This window comes from Clarias gariepinus, chromosome 2, assembly GCF_024256425.1.
Source record: "Clarias gariepinus isolate MV-2021 ecotype Netherlands chromosome 2, CGAR_prim_01v2, whole genome shotgun sequence".
Classification (NCBI taxonomy): domain Eukaryota; kingdom Metazoa; phylum Chordata; class Actinopteri; order Siluriformes; family Clariidae; genus Clarias; species Clarias gariepinus.
The window spans coordinates 36210364-36230994 of NC_071101.1; the positions used below are offsets into that span (position 1 = coordinate 36210364).

The window sequence follows — 20631 nt, forward strand, 5'->3', positions numbered from 1 at the left end:
AGTCAAATAATATTTTTTTTAATAGTCAAATAAATATATATTAAATATTTCCCAAAACCATATTCCCAAAACCATAAAATATTTGAATTAGAGACAAGTTAAAGCAACTAAATAGCCCATATCACCCAATTTGCTACTGACCTAAATTTAGGTCCAACCTAAGATTACACCACTCTAAATTTGTTGTGGTTGGTACCAATTTGTTAACATAAATACTGTACAGCGAATTTCTACACAAGGCAATAACAATGTATTATGACTTTACTTTATAATGTTTTAATAGCAGCCATTATGGAATTTAATAATGTTATACTAAGGCCTGAAGAATTAATAATGAACCCATACCACTGCCACTGACATAAAGCAAAATTAAAATGATGCTACTGACTACAAATTATTACCGAGGTGTTAACAATGATAATGACCCCTTAACCGATAGACGCCAACCTATAGACATTGGAGGAAAGGGACATAATGTCCTGCCTGCAGTCTCTCATGTACACAGAGCTTAAGACTCTTTGATTGCTCCAAGTAAAACTGCATGCAAATGCACCAGCTGCAGCATTAAATAGTAAGTGCAGTGACAGTGTTATCTAAAGACGGGAATACATGTCAGTATTTACAGTGATATTTTAAAATATTCATTTTATGTCAGTATTTAAATTGACATAAAAATATTTGCATTGAGCTTATGAGAATACCTTTTATACTCATAAGAACAAACTTGATTAAGAGAAAATTGCACAGAGATTTATAATCATACAATCCCACTTTCTATTCAATATCTTTATTTTTCCTTTCTTTTCAAAGACAAAGAAAAATCATTATTAATACTTAAGAAGAGACCCTTCTTTCGTATTAATAATGAATATTCTTTGATTGTACTTTCTCCATTTATTATTATTATTACATTTGCTTTTTGCTTTTCTTCTTCAGTAGGTTTTATCCCTTATATGTTTGACTGCACAGTTAAATGCATGTATATATTTTTAGCTGTTTATTTCTGTTATTTTGTGACTTGATTCTGCGTTTTGGCAAAACAAGTGTATGCAGAAGCTGTCATACATTACATACATTGCGTGTGTTTTGGATTCTCTGTTAATCAAGTGTGTTATCCCCTGAATGTTGACGTGAATATAAATAGTGATGCAATGTTTTGTGTATGATAAAACTCAAACAAGTATGGAAACAGATGCATCAGAAACTACAACAAACACAAACAAATCAGTACATGAAAAAAAATTGACCTGCAAATGTTTATTTCCAACAAAGCAGTATAGCAATATAAATAAATGTAAACAGCTGTGTATATACAAAAGCAGACTCGAATGCAATATTAAAATGATGTTCAAAGAAAAAAAAAAAATTAGAATAAAAAAACCAACAAAGTGAAAAATACCATGAATATTTACAAAAACAGAAAATAAGTCAGTTTGAACATCACAGTATGTAAAATATACTTCCTTCCTGTTTAAAGGATTATGCAATTCTCTATGTCATTTATTCTGCAATTCTCTATGTGTCGATAGTTAGCACGCTATGATACACTATACACATCAGACATAAGGCATTGCCTGCATCTATCTTCTTCTAAAACTTGGTGCTGTGGCTAAAGTTGTCAGACAAGATGATGTTTTTGTAGAAGTTGTCCGAGCGCACAGAACAGTAGCCTTTCACCTTGTCCAGAACTTGGTGAACGGGCAAAATGGAAGAGGTTGAGGCATCCGAATTGGAAGTGCTGCACTTCTGGTTAGCCTGGCTTGAATATGTTTTACCTGAAATCCAAAACAAAAGGAGTGTCTGAAGTATAAATCTTAATCACTTGCAAAAATAATTAAAATATTATCCTTCACAGACTCGAATATCCTCATATAAGGACATGCAATTTCTTTTCCATCTACATTGTACGTTACTCATATGGACACCCTTAAGACTGATTTACACCGCTGCTTCAAGTCTCCAAACTCTATGTTATGTGTAGCCTAACATGCACAGAAAACACATTTCTGGCTTTTGCTTCTACGCTTCCATTTTTGAGTTGAGGTGAACATCATACATCTCCATTCTTCCCTTGATTCTGCCTTTTAGTAATTTCAGTAAATTTCCCTTCAGACAGTGGTCTAAGTGACTTAGCACAATGGCCACCACCAAAATGCGGTTTGGTTGTATAATTGCAGAATGACACAGGCACACTGGCAAACAAGTATAATAGCTCACTACACCATAAACTCCAAGTAAACTTGATAGTCTTTAGTTAAAATCAGGCTTTAGTTAAAATTCTTTTGGCAATTGTCTTTCTGTCTTTTCTGTTCTGAAGACAGTGATTACATTCCTGATTGTAGGGTACAGTGAGAATAATTGTGATAAAATGTGAAGTCAAGCTCTCAAGAGCTTAAATTCACAGTTCTTGTTGAGAGAATTTAATGAACTCTCTTAATCATCCATTCTTATTAGTACCATTCACCACTTATTAGTACAAAGCTTATTCCAGGGAGTTCCCTGGAATAAGCTTTGTAAGGCAGGGTATATACCCTGACAGGCTGTAATTTTTATTACAGGGCGCGCACACACACACACACACACACACACACACACACACACACACACACACAACATGCTATGTTGCATGTGTGTGTGAGTGTATATATGTACAGTACAGTATGTTGTACAATATGTGTCATTGCTTTAATGATGAAATGTAACCAGATGAACTACTAGAGTGCCCTGGAATGATTTTACTTAAAACTACATTATGCAAATATCTGTTATCCAAAACTCGCTGCTACACATCTGTGTGCACAAACCCCTCCCAAATGCATAATTACATGCTTATTGTGCTGAAAACCTTCATTACAAACTAAATCAGGAAATGCTTAATTTCCATGTTTATCAAAATATTTAGTAGGCTATATGTATTTAACACATGACTTTTAATCCCTGTTATATAAACTTGACTAACTAATTATTTTCATAATTCTTATTTTCTTTGTGTAAACAGTCGGAATAAAATGACCATACAGTAAATTAACATACACAGCTAATTCCAGGCAAGCAGAGCACAATAAACAATATAAAAGTGATGGGCATCAGAACAACAGCTCAGGTTTAGCAGTACCAGCTTTTGTGTGGACTTAGTGTGGACATAATTTTTCATACTGTAATTTTCCCTCACCAAAGTCTGAATCACTCCTTTTTCCTATTTTTCCCATTTTTTATTTTTTTTTTTTTTATTATGCAGCTAATTTAGTTTTAAAGCTTTGTATGTTTTTTTTATTACTAAAAATTCTAAATCTATACTTTTCAGAACTGCACTTTCCAATATGTGCTAAAGATAACATAGAAGGGCATCACAGTTTGTTTCACTTACTGTAAAATAGTCTGTGAAAAAAAAAACGCCTGCTAGCAACAGCAACAGCATAGAGGATATTACTACTGAAACCAAACTGTTAAACTGTAAAAAGTGTTTTTTGTTATTAAAACTATGAGTACAGTCTGAAAATGAGGAGGCCTGCCTTTCCTTTGCTTTCAGGGGAAACACCATCCATGCTGCTCTGATCATAGCTAACAATAGCTACAAAGCTTCTTACACAAGGCTGAATCTCAAATTTCCCTATAACCCCTGATAAAGGGCACTACTTGTTTTGTGAAGCAAGGGACTTTATATCCTATATAGCATACTAGCTTTCCATTTAATGTTATTTCGGATTCAACCTTGAAATCCAGAAATTAGTTGTAAGTAAATACTTAAGTTATTCTTAAACTACTTATGGCAGACTAATGCACATTTTATGTTCATGTTAATATTAAAGAAGTTGAAAGAATACCTTGATGTAAATTGTTAACTGAATTATAAGGTACATAAAATCTCTTATGTGAACGCACCTAAACATCATGCTTTAGTTAAGAACCCAACACATGACTCAGGCCTTAGACAAAAACCATGGCTAATATAATTTATGGCAGTTTATTTTTTTAAGTCAGAGTAATTTATTCAGTCTAGGTCTATACAGTGGAACTTAGGACTGCGAGTAATCCGGTTTGCGAGTGTTCCACAAGATGAGCAAAACTTTAAAAGAAATCTTAACCTGAAAAAATGAGCGAGTGTATACAGTATACGAGAACCAAGCATGATCGAGTATCATGTGGCACGCATGTGCTTCTTGTTTTGGAAACATTGGTACCCAGTGTTTGCGCAAGTAAAGCATCTTTTTTTGTGTGTTTGTATGTGTATGAAGGATGACAGTGGAGAAAATTATTTATGCTAATAGTTTTAACTTTAATAATTAAAAAGTAGAAACCACAGTTACTTTTGGGTATGCAACTAACAAACCAAAAAGTAAAAAAGGTACATCATTGGTTGTGTACTAGAAATTATGTCTATTTTTTATATTCTTAAAAAAACATTTGTTTACTGTGTATGATGTAGTTCTTGTTGGTTTACAAACATAAAATGGCATTTATGTAGTTCAGAATTGTTTAAAATAGCTTCATGTGCTTCGTGTCAGAAACAGCTGAGTAATTCATGCAAACACCAAATTAGCAAATGAATACAGTATGAAGGAACCATGCAAAGAAAAAAAAGTAGATACTATTAGAAATTTTACAGTCATGTGATTTTTTTAAAACTGTCCAACTGTCCAAAGCTCACCTGAACTGCTGTGTCGCTTTGCAAAAGGGTTTAGAGTGACCCTAGCTTTGGCCACCCAGTTGGCTGTATTGGATCTGTATGAGCTGGAAGACAGTGACTTTCCGATGTTATCAGAGCTCACCTTCTTGGTGTTGTTTGTGGCAGTCTTGCTCCAGTCTGCAAGTATTAGCAAACCATTAGCAATTAAATAACAATATATTCACTTTATTTAAACAGTTTTGTTCATTAATGTACACAACTGTCTTCAAACTATTTTAGATTCTTAACCGTAAAGTGCACAAACAGTTGCATTACTCTTATTTTGTGACTTAAAACCATCAACACAGGAATCTGTTAATAATTTACTCACTCTCACTCATGTCCTATACCGCTTTATCCTGTATTCAGGGTCGCAGGGACCTGGAGCCTATCCCAGGAGGCTTAGGTCACGAGGCAGGGTACACCCTGGACAGGGTGCCAATCCATCGCAGGGTACACACATATACACACTCTCACACACTATGGGCAATTTAGCCTAACCTGAATATCTTCGGACTGTAGAAGGAAACCAGAGTACCCAGAGGAAACCCACAACAGGGAGAACATGCAAACTCCATGCACAGAGACGGAAATCGAGCCTGGCCGGGCATCGAACCCTGGAGGTGCAAGGCGATAGTGCTAACCACTACACCACTGTGCCGCCTGCTAATAATTTAATAATACAATAATTATATACAATAATTAAAAATAATACATCATCACCTAACCCTAGTTTTACATTAAGTACACTAATATAGATTAATATACATTAATCTATATAAATAAAAGTATTTACGTATGTACATTGATCAGAACTCGCTCTTTCAATAATTTTAGATCTTTACATTTCATACATTCAAGGACCTAAAACCAGTCTCAGTCTACAATTTCTTTCTGTATGTCCGTATGTCTGTTTAGCCGATTTTGTTACAGCATCACGCTAAACTGTCTCAACAGGATTTAATGAAATTTTTCCAATCCTTCGGTATTTAGCTGAAGTTAATTCTGTGATATAAACTGATTCAAAATGGACAGAACGTTACAAGCAATTTTGTACCAGATTACCTCATAGCAGACATTGCTTATTTGGACGAATATATTGCTTTTGCCTTCAAAGTGGGCGTGACTATATGCAACACTCAACAAGAGTCAATCAACATGATAGTTTACCCTAACGGGTATATGGAAGACTCGAATGAAACACAAATGAATGCATGACATACTGTAGCATGGCTTACTCCAAAAAAGTAAAAAAAAAAACTGAATCTTCAAAGATATATGCACAGTTAATTGTATGACTATTATTCTTGCGGTAAGTTTTTAAGTAGTTTGTCTCATATGTTATGAAACCATGGTGCTAAGACAAAGCGGTAATGTGGAACACCGCTCTGAGATAAAACACAGGTCAGCAAACATATCGACAGCAGTCTAAGGTGAAGGCATATAAAATACCCAAACTGACACTCCTCACAATTTTATTTATTTACATTACTAAGTTATGCATAGAGTTCTGCCTTACAGAAAGACAGACTGACTTGTACATGGGCTTTAACCTGACATAATAATATCACTGACTTTATTAAAGCTGATCAGCTTATTTTTAGCTTCAACTCATTCTAAAAACCCTTTGCCTGTCAATGACGAGTATTTACGCTAATAATAACTAATCTAAACTAAAACACTAATCAGTTTTTCTAAATCCTGTTAAAGAGTTTGTCGCTTTGAGAAAATATATATATATATATATATAAAAAAAATTATAATTCACACATAGCCATAGAGGAAGCTTGTGTGAACCTGTAATTATATTTCCTTAAATATTTGAAAAAACTGGGAGAAGAAAACAGGGCTACTGCAAAAAAAAAAGTGATCTTCATCAACAACATATAATTAGGCCAACAATGATGTCAGGGAGAACCTCTGGGGGGTGTTATAAGCCTGTAAAGTAATCTGTGCTTCTTTGGGACGTATTTTGGCATCTTGCCTCACTGTCTCATGCTTTAAAATTCCTTCACAGGTGTGTTTAGGTTGCTTAATGTCATTATGTAACCTCAAGGTTTTCATAGTGTCTTGTCATATATATGTCTTGGGTTTAATGTCTATTAAAAAGCAAAATTGTTATAATTTAATAATTTATTTACAGTAGAACCTTGTATCACGAGCATAATTCGTTCCGGAAACGGGCTCATATTCCAAAATTTACTTTTTACATTTAGGCATTTAGCAGACACTCTTATCCAGAGCGACTTACATTTTTATCTCATTACACATCTGAGTAGTTGAGGTTTAAGGGCCTTGCTCAAGGGCCCAACAGTGGCAACTTGGTTGTGGGGTTTGAACCTGGGATCTTCCGAACCGTAGTCCAATGCCTTAACCACTGAGCTACCCCTGGCCCTACTTTTTCCATAAGAAATAATGGAAACTCAAATAATTCAATTCACAGCACCCAAAAAATTTATAAAAATAACCAGTACGAAATATAAGGTAAAAATAAAACAAATTAACCTGCACTTTACCTTTTAAAAAAAGTAAAAATAAATCCCAACAGATAAGTGTTTCTGTTTATGCATGCAGGCGCTGTGTGTGTGTGTGTCAAGCTAACATAAGAGGAGACTCTTGCTTTCAGCCTTTCCTGTCTCCCCCTTCAAATCTTACACAGTTAACCTTTCTCCTCTTTTATTTGAATTTCCCACAAACACATTCACGGAAAGACTGTTTTGTCAGAAAAGTTAGCAATGAACACTGCTAATGACACTCGTGTCAGCGCATACTTACAAATCATTGCTGTAAAGTAAAACAAACAAACAAATAAACCTGCAACTTTACCTTTGAAAAGAATCACGACAGAGCAGAGTTTCTGTGTAGAGCAGAGTGTGTGCATGTGTAATTTGACACTGTGCCGGTTCACAATCACTCTCTCTCTCGCCTTTAGACACACACACCAAAGGCGAGAAAGAGAGAGTGTGCACTTTCTTTTGCTTTACATGCACGCACACATGCTATAAGAGTACACGCTGTACACACGCGCTTACAAACACAAAATAAAATATGTTTTACGCACATACACGTGGTCACATACACATGGTTAGAGTAAACAGTACATGCGTGCACGGATTTTGATTATACCAGTAAGAGACGCGCACTAAGACCCAGCAGGGGAGATGATTACCCAAAATTTTGCAGCGCAAGAGAGAGAAAAAATGTTGGCTCAATTTTGATCACGTGACACTCTGCGTCAAAACAAAAAGCACAAGCGTGATACATGATACTTGGTGCTTGTAAACCAAGACTTGCTCGTTTTTCGAGTCAAAATGTATTAAAAATGTTTTCACGTCTTGTGGATCACTCGCAAACCACGTGACTCGCAATCTGAGGTTTTACTGTATATAATATAAAAAAAGTTCCGGTGTGTACCTGAATTGTCTGCCAAGCGTAGCTTTCCACAGCATAAATATCTTCTCCATTGCTTCTGTACATTTTCTTTCAGAGCACAATGGAATAGAAAGATGAACAACCCTGTTGGATACATAGGATTTGACCAAGAATAGGGTTTGATTTAATTATTTTAAAACCTGACCAAAATATTGCAAATATGGCTAGTTAAAGCTTCTGTGTTTATAAAACTGAAATATCAACAAAAACTTTTGTGACACAGACAGAATATATGAAGATTCCAAAAATTCCAGATTCCAAAACTTATGGTGTGAAAAACTATTTGCCCCCTTCCTGATTTCTTATTCTTTTGCATGTTTGTCACACAAAATGTTTCTGATCATCAAACACATTGAACTATTAGTCAAAGATAACCCAAGTAAACACAAAATGCAGTTTTTAAATGATGGTTTTTATTATTTAGGGAGAAAAAAAATCCAAACCTACATGGCCCTGTGTGAAAAAGTAATTGCCCCCTGAACCTAATAACTGGTTGGGCCACCCTTAGCAGCAATAACTGCAATCAAGCGTTTGCGATAACTTGCAACGAGTCTTTTACAGCGCTCTGGAGGGATTTTGGCCCACTCATATTTGCAGAATTGTTGTAATTCAGCTTTTTTTGAGGGTTTTCTAGCATGAACCGCCTCAACATCTCAATAGGATTCAGGTCAGGACTTTGACTAGGCCACTCCAAAGTCTTCATTTTGTTTTTCTTCAGCCATTCAGAGGTGGATTTGCTGGTGTGTTTTGGGTCATTGTCCTGCTGCAGCACCCAAGATCGCTTCAGCTTGAGTTGACGAACAGATGGCGGGACATTCTCCTTCAGGATTTTTTGGTAGACAGTAGAATTTATGGTTCCATCTATCACAGCAAGCCTTTCAGGTCCTGAAGCAGCAAAACAACCCCAGACCATCACACTACCACCACCATATTTTACTGTTGGTATGATGTTCTTTTTCTAAAATGCTGTGTTACTTTTACGCCAGATGTAACGGGACACGCACCTTCCAAAAAGTTCAGCTTTTGTCTCGTCGGTCTACAAGGTATTTTCCCAAAAGTCTTGGCAATCATTGAGATGTTTTTTAGCAAAATTGAGACAAGCCTTAAAAGTGGTTTGCGCCTTGGAAATCTGCCATGCAGGCCGTTTTTGCCCAGTCTCTTTCTTATGGTGGAGTCGTGAACACTGACCTTAATTGAGGCAAGTGAGGCCTGCAGTTCTTTAGATATTGTCCTGGGGTCTTTTGTGGCCTCTCGGATGAGTTGTCTCTGCGCTCTAGGGGTAATTTTGGTCGGCTGGCCACTCCTCATTGTTCCATGTTTTTGCCATTTGTGGATAATGGCTCTCACTGTGGTTCGCTAGAGTCCCAAAGCTTTAGAAATGGCTTTGGGACTCTTTACCAGACTCATAGATCTCAATTACTCATAGATTTGACTCATAGATCTCAATTACTTTTGTTCTCATTTGTTCCTGAATTTATTTGGATCTTGGCATGATGTCTAGCTTTTGAGGTGCTTTTGGTCTACTTCTCTATGTCAGGTAGCTCCTATTTAAGTGATTTCTTGATTGAAACAGGTGTGGCAGTAATCAGGCCTGGGGGTGACTACAGAAATTGAACTCAGGTGTGATAAACCACAGTTAAGTTATTTTTTAACAGGGGGGGCAATCACTTTTTCACACAGGCCATGTAGATTTGGAGTTTTTTTTCTCCCTTAATAACGTAAACCTTCATTTTAAAACTGCAATTTGTGTTCAATTATGGTATCTTTGACTAATAGTCAACAGTTTTTGATGAGCAGAAACATTTAAGTGTGACAAACATGCAAGAGAGTAAGAAATCAGAAAGGAGCAAATAGTTTTTCACACCACTGTATATTATATATGTATATTTCACCTTGCAGGGAGTTGAAAATGGAGAAGAGGTACATGAAGACCAGACTGACAGGGCCCCAGGCAAAGAAGGCAAAGCCCCAGGTCATGCCAAGCAAGAAGGTCAGACTGATGCCACTGCGCAGGTTCCTCAAGACCTCCTCCTGAAGCGTACGGTTGTTGCGCTTTCCGTTCCTTCCACAGATCTGCATCATCACCACGATGAACATGGCCATGTTTAAGAGGAAGATTATGCAAAAGTAGGCCACACATGTTGCGTAGAACACAACCTCACTTTGAATCCAGCAGCTGCTTAGACACGGGAGATGAGGATCATGTCACTGGGGCACAATTAACTGGTTTACAAACTTTTAATCAATTTATGCAGATGTTAACATATAAAGCAGTGTGTAGCTAATGTAAAATGTGGGTCAAACATACAATTCAGAAAATCCTTGGCCATTTCCTCCTTGGCCATAAAACTCCTTTCCGTAGGATGTTTTGTCAGCAGCCAGCACAAGGGCTACAATTACAGCTGGAAAACCTGCAAAAAAGCACATACCGTATGAGCTTTACAGATCTGGCCTTTAAAAACGCACGTTTTCGGAAAAGGGATCCCACGCCCTTCATTACCTGTAGGGGGCAGTCGTGTTTCATTCTAAAGTATTGTGTGTCTACTGAAGCTGAAAAATGTTGTCTCTTAGGCGCCCATTAACAGCAAGCGACAGAGCTCATAAACGTGTCAAGCTCAAATTGATATGTATTTATTCTTCATTTTCATTCAGAATTATTATTAGTAGTAGTTCTCCGAATTTATTATTGTTATTAATATTATTAATATTATTGTAACGCACCCGCGCGTGTGTGCAAAAGGACTACAAAGATGTATAATATGTTAGCTTATAACAGTATTGTTTTATTGTTTTTATGCGCTATCAACATAGATGGGTACTGGTGGCTCAGTGGTAGGTGATTCGCTTGCCATGCGGAAGACCGGGGTTCAATTCCCAGCCAGGGCCCAAAATGCCAGTGGTATGTGCTAAAATGCCACGATATAGCCATTACATTATCAAGTTATGCTACAGTACTAAAAGCATGTTTGCAATTGAGATTTTTTTTCTTAAGCTATGAAACACATTAGCACTCACCTCACAGTTGCTATAATTTAATGATTATCATAAGCAAAAAGTGTAAAACAAGGATCCACATTTATTACATTTTTACCCAGAGCGGGATTCGAATCAGGGTCTGGGCGATTTTATACTATTATTTAAGCAACGCCACACCACGTTGAAAGCCGCAAAAATGCTTTAATTTCATTGGCTGTCACTGAGTGTCAGCTATTCACGACTGGCCTCCCGAGGAACGCAGAATCCCCGGGCTTTGACTGCGCTTTCTCCATTCGTTATTGCCAGGGGCGGACTGGGACCAAAAAGTGTCCCTGGACTTCCTGGCCCACAGCAGCCCACACCATAATACATTGGCTCATTAATGTGGAGATAATTTTTTAACACCAGTTACTAGTATAAAAATATAACAATGCAAAATCAATGCAGAAATCAATGCTATTTAAACTTATTATTTGAAGTATCACTAAACATATATTGTGTCATATTAGTAAAACAAAGAAACAAAGAAAAGAACATCAAGACAAACAACATATACATCTATAAAGACAATATTTTAAAAGAAATGACAATAAAACTGAACAGGTAAGCTGAAATAAAATCAGTAGCAGCATTAGCTTACGCTAGTAAAGTAGTTAATTATTTTAATTATTATGGTAGTCAATATTAATACAAAATAATGCTGAAAATATTATTTTGAATTAAAATTAACTACCATAATAATTACTAGCACGAGTTAATGCTGCTACTAATTTTATTCAGTTTGATTGCCATTCTTTTTACTTGGCTCTGGTACAGTAGATCAGGGGAGACGTGTAGGTCATCATCAGCAGGCACTGGTTCATCATCACTGATGAGTGGTATGTCTTACAATGCATCAAGATGATATCCCCGAATTGCAAAATGTTCATGATAACTCACAAAAAAGGCCAATCTTTTCCTCATGAAGTGTTTGGGTGAAATTCCACCCATAAAAGGGTGACAAATATGCAAAGAAAAAAATTAGAAAGGGGCAAATCCTTTTTTTTATGGCACTGCACATGTAGTCAGATTGTTCCACTGGGATTAAACTGTGCCATGTGGAGTTATAGCACTTTCAAAATCATACTAACTACACTGATATGAATAACTTTGAATGATATAAATAGCTTTTTACCGCTCTTGTGACTCAATAAGAGACAATGCAAAGAATATTTTCCAACAGCATGTAAATTATACATTTTGGCCGTATTGTCTTGCATCTTTTGAAATACATAAATTAAAAAATCACAATACTGACAAAATGTCTCATTTTGCTGTCAAACTGTTTATAAGCCTTCTAGGTCTCTGTGAGACTGGTGCTACTGGACACTGAAAATATTGTAGTTTTATATGTTGTTTGTCTTATTATTCTTTCCTTTGTTTTACAAATATGACCCAATATATGTTCAGTGAAACTTTGTTTTACGTTTTTGTATTGTGTTATATTTTTATAGTAAGTAGTTTTCAAAATGAATCTCCACTTTAATGAGCCAGTGTATTATGATGTGGGATGTGGTGAGCTGCTGGATCCAGCCTCACTGTCCCTGACCTGTTATAGGCAGAATCTGTTCATTTGAAGCATTTTACAGCATTTACCTTTAAACTTTTTCTTATTTTCGCGTAACCTTTTCTTCTTCCTCCTTTTTATTCATGGAAATTATTATTAATTTGCTCAAAAAATTCGCTGCATCAAGAAAGGATCAATATTTAAAAATTTTAAGATGCCCACGTGTGTGAACAAAAAATACAAAAGTGTATAATCTTTAATAAAGTTAGCCTAACACAATATTGTTTCCAATGCTGAAGCAAACATGATTTTGTTTTAGTCTATTCATTGAATACAACGCGACAGCGCGCTCCGAGGTGAAGCGCACCCACAGTTACTGTAATCCCCCATCTCACCTTTACAACAGGTGTGAAGTCATCAAACCGGTTTCCCAATTTTTTTCTTTGCATATTTGTCACACTTGTATAGGGGGAATTTCACCTAAACACTTTATGAGGAAAAGACAATTGGCCTTTTTGATTAAAAACAATGCAATTTATGCTTTCATAGGGAAAATATCACTTTCTTCCATTCCAAGGATTAAAAACGGTAACGATGTCAACTTTAGAATCTAGAATCCATAAGATAAAATTTACACAAATTTAAAAAGAGGCCTCAATCACTGAAAGTCTTCAGAAGAGCCTCAGATTCAAGAGGTTTTTAAAGTGTGGAGAGGTGCATTACAGTTTGTCTGAATGTATAGGTGAGAACAGCTGATTCACACTTGGGGAGAGTGAATAATTTGCATTTGAATGTTGTCTGGCATTGTAAAGCGCAGTGACACTAAGAGAACAACAATTTAGGATTAATAGGAATAGGAGGCACTAAAGAGGAGGATTTTTATTTAGACTATAAAAAAAATTAAACTATTTTTAGGCGTGCCAGCTGTCACTTTTTAGTTGACATGACATCAGACATTCCCCTTGTTAATATTTTAACTATTACCATCCGTGCCTAATTCCGCGGCCCCGCTGCTTCACATATCTGAAGGGGAGGCCGCCTAACTAGTGAGCGAGGAGCGATATTGATTTGAGTGCACGCCGTGACAGGCTGAAAAATCTATCGTCTTCAAAAATGTAACAGATGAGGACTTAGATTAATGTGCAAAACTATATAAGACTACATAGCCTTTATAAAACTTTTATTTAAGCGCACTCACAACAATGAAAAAACATTGTGATTTTGTAAATGTTTGAAAGCAAATAAGGTGCGCTGTTCTGTATTGTTTTTGGTGAACTTGAGCGCGTCAGAAAATGAATGCAAACATTTTTTAACTGGTCAGAGTCAGTCTGCTTGCTGTTTTCCCGACGCGTTCATAATCATTAGTCTACTTCTGCCGGTGCGCTCTGGAAAACTTTATGCATGCGGCTGAGCGCTGATTAAAACTATGGAGTAAATTAAAGAGGAGAATCACGATGCCGAATCAAAGTCCTGAGCCCAAATCTCATTTAAATTAAATTAACAAATATTATAAGTAAAAAAACAATAGCCCACGTTTAAAAAACGTTTATAACTTCTTTCCGACATGAGTTGGCCCGGTGTTATGCGCAGAGCGCCAAGAGATTTCCTGAAGCTCCGAAATCACTGGGGCATTTTTTCTAAATAGATGCTATCTTTAATAATTGATGGAGGTTTTGAGCTGTATACACACGCATTTTTGAGGGGTTTAAAACTAATTAATAAGTCCAAGCAGACCTACATGAAAGGTGAGAAGTGAGTAACTGAGCGCGCTGTCGCATTGTACTGTATATACTGTACAACACGCGTTTATCAACCTTTTGATAAAAACGCTGCCTTTTGTAAAGTGAAAGTACTTTTGTAAAGTGAAAGTACTTTACAAAAGACAAACAGCTTTATTTCAGTCATGAATTCACAATCACATCACTTTCCAGCTAATATTTACCGCCATGGTTAAATAATGGATGAAATAATTATTCAATGCTGGACACAAACAACAAATATGATGATTATTATAAAAAGCATGAATAACTTTGTGTTCATAAAATAATATTTACTTACTAAGATAATATATATATTGTTCATTCATGTCTTCTGATGATGTCGACACATTTTTACGTTTTAAATAAGATATGTTGGCATATTCACGAATCAGGACATTCGCATAGTTAAGTCTATCAGATTGCCTACTATCAGGAAATTAAATTAATTTTAACACCATTTAAACCGAGGCATTGCCATGTTTTTTTCTTACTGTTTTGTCCCTGTTAAGACATTAAAAAAACGATATAAGAAACTTTTAAAGCACAAATTTGGGCATCTCATTTCATCATTGTGAAAATAATATGAAGCACATATACACACATTCATCATGAAAGATCTGTTGTAAAGCAAAATAAAATTCATGTTTGCTTCAGCATTGGAAACAATATTGTTTTAGGCTAAGTTATTATATACAATTCTTCGTTGTACAGTACTTGGTCCGGCTTTTAGATAATGTCCTTCCATGCGCCATCTGGCGGATATTTAGTGAAGCACAACACATTTATTTAAGTCGCGTCACGCCGCGCGCTAAATTGCGGCGTCTCGCGGGAAAACACGCGCAGTCTTAATGGCCACATCTGTACAGAACAGTTTACCCTTCTAATCACACATAAGTAAACACTGCTTTTGGGCAGCTTCTGAAGGACTTGTTCTTAACAAGTAGGTTGGTGGACAAACACTCACCATCCACTTTAATAGGAACATCTTTATAATTGCTTATTTATGCAGTTATCCAATCATGGAGCAGCGGCACAATGCATGTAATAATGCAGATAAAGGTCAGGAGCTCAACTCAGTGCTTACATTCATTGATAAAAACTCTGAAGTTACCATATATAGAGACAGGGGAACCTCTTGTGTTCTTCTGCCATTATAGCTCATTCAAATGAATTTTGGCGTTTTGAGCATGCTGAGTTGCTTTTCTTCTCACCACTTAAAGACTGATTATAGAAGTTGCTGGCAGCTGGCAGCGCAAACAATCAGATTAGACATGTTGCTTATTTTGTTGTTTTATGTGAACATTAAGTTGATGTCCTGATCTGTACCTGCACCTGTATGATTTCATGCATTGTGCTGCTGCCACATGATGCTCTCTCTCTCCTACTCCAAAGAATGGACACACTTTATTTTGGTTTTAACTTGTAAATTAATACTGAAGACATCCGAACTATGAAAGAACACATATGGAATTACGTAGTAAGTGTTTAACATCACAGAATATGTTTACATTACATATTATTATATAGTACAAAGTTCTACCTTTAGGTTTGGTTTTTGCATACTCATGAGTTTCTCTCATAATATTCATGATATTTTTTCCACAAGCCACCCGTCTCCTCAACAAAAAGGGACTGGACTGACACACACACACACACACACACACACACACACAATCTCTAAGATTAACTTAACTACCTTAAAAGACTGGACTGATAAATCAACACACGCAAACAAAATAATCAACATTCATCAAACAATTGTACACACCAACCTGTAAATGCTTTTTTGCACAATATTTATTCACTACTGGTTAATTTGCGAAAACTATTTTTATCTCTGCTGCTATTTATAAGGAACGTTTACTGCTTACTGTTTCTCCCACTACCTCAACTCATTAACTCATTACCACAAAGTATTGAGATAACATGTTGTCGCATTGTCACTTTGTCGCTCTTGTTTGCACATTTGCATGTGCACTTTATGTTGTCTCTTTTGTATAAAATTCTTAACTAGTTCTCTGTTAATTTAAAATGTTAAGTCTTGTCTTAGCTAGTCAGCTAATTAGGGTTCTTAGTTAGCTAGTTAGTTTTTGCTAATTCATGTAGTATGTAGCACCTTGGTCATGGAGAAACATTGTTTTGTTTCACTGTGTATTGAACTGTATATGGTTTAAATGACATAAAAGCCTATGTGAACTAGTTTTAATTTGTCAGAAGTAATTTGTGACAGTTTTGTGCTTTTGCGCATAAGTTGCCTTGGTCACTGGAATGGTGGGTACAGAGTCAATAGCCCTACTACAACTAGACAAATAGCTCTTACATAACCTAGAGTTTTGCTTGGGGTCATTTTCCTGTAGGAAAACACCTGATGGACCCATTATTTTAAACCAGGTGGGATGGCACGTCTCTGCAAAATGTTGTGATAGTCATGCTGGTTAAGTGTGCCCTCGCTTTTGACTACATCACCATCAGTGTCAACAGAAAATCAACCATCACACCTCTTTTTCCGGGCTTCACAGTGGGAACCACAAATTTGGAAACAATCCATTCATCCTCTCTTCAAGACTGCTGGTTAGAACCGTCTCACATTTGGACTCATCAGACCAAAGGACAGTTTTTCACTAATCAATGTCCATTCCTTTTGTTTCTTGGTCCAAGGAAGGCTCTTTTGCTTGTTGTTTGTTTGAAGTAATGCTTTCTTTGTGCTTTGGTCTGATTAGTCCAAGTTTAGATTTTTGGTTCTAACCGCTGTGGAACATACTGTAGAGAGAATAAATGGACTGCTCCTGAATATGTGGTTTCCACTCTAAAGAATGGAAGGGATGCTTGATGGTGTGGAGGTGCTTTGCTGGTGACACTGTTAGTGACCAGCCGGTTAAATGGTGGCTGGTTAAATTTGAGGGCACACTTGACCAGCATGGCTACCACAGCATTTAACAGTGACATTCCATCCCATCTGGTTTGCACTTACTGGGACCATCATTTGTTTAACAACAGGAAAAAGAGCCCTAACACAACTTTAGGTTATATAGGAGCCATTTGTCCAAGAATAAGTGTGATGGAATGCTGCCTCAAATGACTTGGCCTACACAAGCATCCGATCTAAATCTAGATATAATTTGGGAAGCGTTAGACCAGAGGATAGCCAACTCCTTTAGGATTGTTAGGAACCATTCCATTCCAGGTGACTACCTTATACGGCTGATTGGGAGAATGCCAAGAATATGCAAAGCTGTTTTTATAACAAAAGGCTACACTGAAAAATTTAAAATATAAATCATATTCTGCTTTATTTAGCAGGTTATTGTTGAATACATAATTCCATGTTTGTTCTGTTATAATTCCAATGTATTCATTGGTAAAATTTATATACATATATACAAAAAATTAAAATAGTATATACTCTAGAAAAAAAAATAAGCGACCACTGCAATTTACTCCAGAAAATGTTTGAAATGTCATCAAGAGGAAGATGGATGGTCACAAACCGATCAAGCAAAGCTAAGTTGTTGCCTTTTTTTTTTGGCAAAAAGAGTGGTATAAAGTTACCCAACAGCAATGTGAATAAGTGGTGGAGAGCATGCCAAAATGCATGAAAGCTGTAATTGTAAATCGGGGCTATTCCACCAAAGGTTAGCATAAACACAATTTGTTTACAAATTATTCGCAGTTTGTTTTATTTGAGGTATTAAAGCTCTGCAAATACTGCATGATCTTGGGTTGTCGTGGAACCTTGGATTGCGAGTAACTTGGTATGTGAGTGTTTTGCAAGACAAGCAATTTTTTTTATTATTTCTTAATGAAAAATAATATAATAAAATAATATTTTATAATATATACAAAAATTCGCTTTAATTAATGGGTGCTTTCATATACAAGCACACTCCCAGAATAAATTATGCTCTCAATCAAAGTTTTAACAATATACAGATGTAAACAGATACAAGGGTGAGTAAAATATTATCCAAACTCTAACTGTAGAATTTATTTTAATAAACTTTGCGTATAGTCACTAGGCCATGGCACCATAATGGCAATCAGGGGGAATGTGCAACATCTGGACGCACAGCTATATAGGCCCCCGAGACAAGACAAATGCAGCTGGCACACAGACATTAAGTAGCACCAGGTATGAGAAGTTAAAGAAAAGAGGCAAAGACGGAAGATAAGTGAAAAGAAGAGAAAGAGAAAAAAAAAGTTAACACTATAAAAAAAGCTGGGCTGTGAGCCATGAATCCTTCTTTACTTCTTTATTAAAAGTGAATCTTTGTCCTTGTAGGGCTACTTTGAAGGGAACAAACAGGCAAATGTCCAGTGGACCAAGATCAGGACTATGGGGGATGCTGTTTTCTCTGCTGTTTACTCTTAGACTCGTAGTGATGAATACATGTCTCGTCATAAGTAATAATTCTCTTTAAGAAACTTTCACCTTCCAAATTTTGTTTACAGATTTCCAAATGACCCTGTTTAAGCTCTTCTGTGAGTTGCTTTGGCACCAGGTACACCCAGGGACGGATTATGGGTTGTGTGGGCCCCTGGGCAAAATGTTATCCCACCCCCCCCAAAAAAAAAAAAAAAAAAAAAGAAAATGCCAGCATTGTCTGGGATGGCTAGTTCCTACGTTCATGCCACTTGTGAGTCCAAACTAGACGCGTACCATATTGTAAAAGCAGAATGATGTTGACAAAACTATCTTTTGCCGCCTTTTACCTCGGAAAAAGTGAAAAGAAGGTGGCTTAAGTTGATACAGTAAGTTGGATCTCAAATTATAATCAGTACAGCCTAATGCCATTACCTCACGTTAATGTTAGCACCAGGTTACTCATCTCTGTTTATAGAGACAGGTAGCAACATAGCACAACCAGATCGTACCATAACAAACATTATTTGTTTGAATTATCCAGAATGTGCTAGTTCGAAATTATTGAAAATTGAAGAATGTTTATAAAAGTGAACCAAAATGCCATGTACCTGTTATAATCTGCAATTGTTGCTTTGCAGCTTTCCCAAAGAAGACAATTACATCCTCGTAGCTAGGGGGCAGTCATATCATGCGCAGGACCAGGAACAAATAAATTCAAGGACACCAACAGAATGAAATGGTAAAGTAAGCGAAATCACAAATACTACTAATAACTAATAGATAATAACTTAGATAAACAGCAGGTTTACACGTGGGTTAAATGTTGTGAAGAAGTGCGCTCATGTAGATGAGAGGTGGCCGGGCGTTAGCTTGCCAGATGCAAGTTGACATGTATAAATCTGACGATGGTATAAGGTGCAACAAATAGACCCAACAAGAAATATGATGCGGTCAAAATAATATGTGCTGTGAATTTCTTGCCAACTAGAGCCACGGCGGGCAAATGATAAATGAAACCTATTGTCCTACCTTAAAGGGGTCATCCAGACACATTTTTCATTAAATGTTAATATGATCTTTAGGGTTCTAATGAAAAGTTTGTAATAAATTTAATTAAAAATTCTCAATGGTTGTGTAAAAAAAAGCACTACTTTTAACTGGTAAAAACTAGCTCTGTTCTCAGCAACCTGTTTCAATACATGCTCCTTTAAATGCTTATGATCTCTGCTGAGCCCGCCCCCAGTTCTGTGGGGCGTGTCTTTACAACACATATGGGGTATAGCCACAGGAGTGTAGTCCAGTGCGGGCAATGCTTTGGACTGCATTACCCACAAAGCATTGCCCACAACGCAGTGCGCTGGAATATTGAGCCTGAGCCTGGTTTCTTAAGTAGTTTTTGGTTTGATTTAAGTACGGAACCTTTGCGGAAGTTTGTAATATCGCCTTACAACGCAGAAATTCAAAAAATGGACATGCATCAACTCGATTTGTCTTTCGCATCACTGCACGGCATGAATTAACGGGCTGTTACACTGCCGCGAGCAACAACAACAACAGCAGAGAAGCTTACTGAGAGAGATACGAACGCGATGTGTTTACTGATGTGTTTACATGACTTCTTAATCTTTGACAGACATCGTTATAAACCATCTAACGTTACAAAGGTAAGCATAATATAGTTTTCCGACTACATACACCGTTTGCAACTAGACAATCACCTTAATGCATTGTTTATTATAAACGTGCAATCAGGAATTATATAGAGACGGATGTACATAGAGAAGAAGCCATAACCATGTTCTATGAGAATAGAAGTTAACTTACACTCCGCATTCATCGTGATTATTAGAAAAGGCGATCTGCAAAGATTCATAGAAAAAGAAATTAC

The 20631-nt window shown here is 36.5% G+C and overlaps 1 protein-coding gene across 5 annotated transcripts in view; it reads right to left on the bottom strand.

Moving 5' to 3' along the window:
• Positions 1-1237: 1237 nt before the first annotated feature.
• Positions 1238-20631, bottom strand: part of adgrg6 (adhesion G protein-coupled receptor G6) — a 78762-nt gene continuing 59368 nt past the window's right edge. For all 5 annotated transcript variants that reach the window (XM_053481653.1, XM_053481644.1, XM_053481636.1 and 2 more), the window contains 5 exons: positions 10407-10509; positions 9991-10274; positions 8081-8182; positions 4649-4804; positions 1238-1775 (listed from right to left, as the gene is read on the bottom strand). In XM_053481653.1, coding sequence (XP_053337628.1) covers positions 1591-1775; positions 4649-4804; positions 8081-8182; positions 9991-10274; positions 10407-10509 — 830 coding nt within the window. In that variant the 3' untranslated portion in view covers positions 1238-1590. The remainder of the gene's footprint in view (positions 1776-4648; positions 4805-8080; positions 8183-9990; positions 10275-10406; positions 10510-20631) is intronic.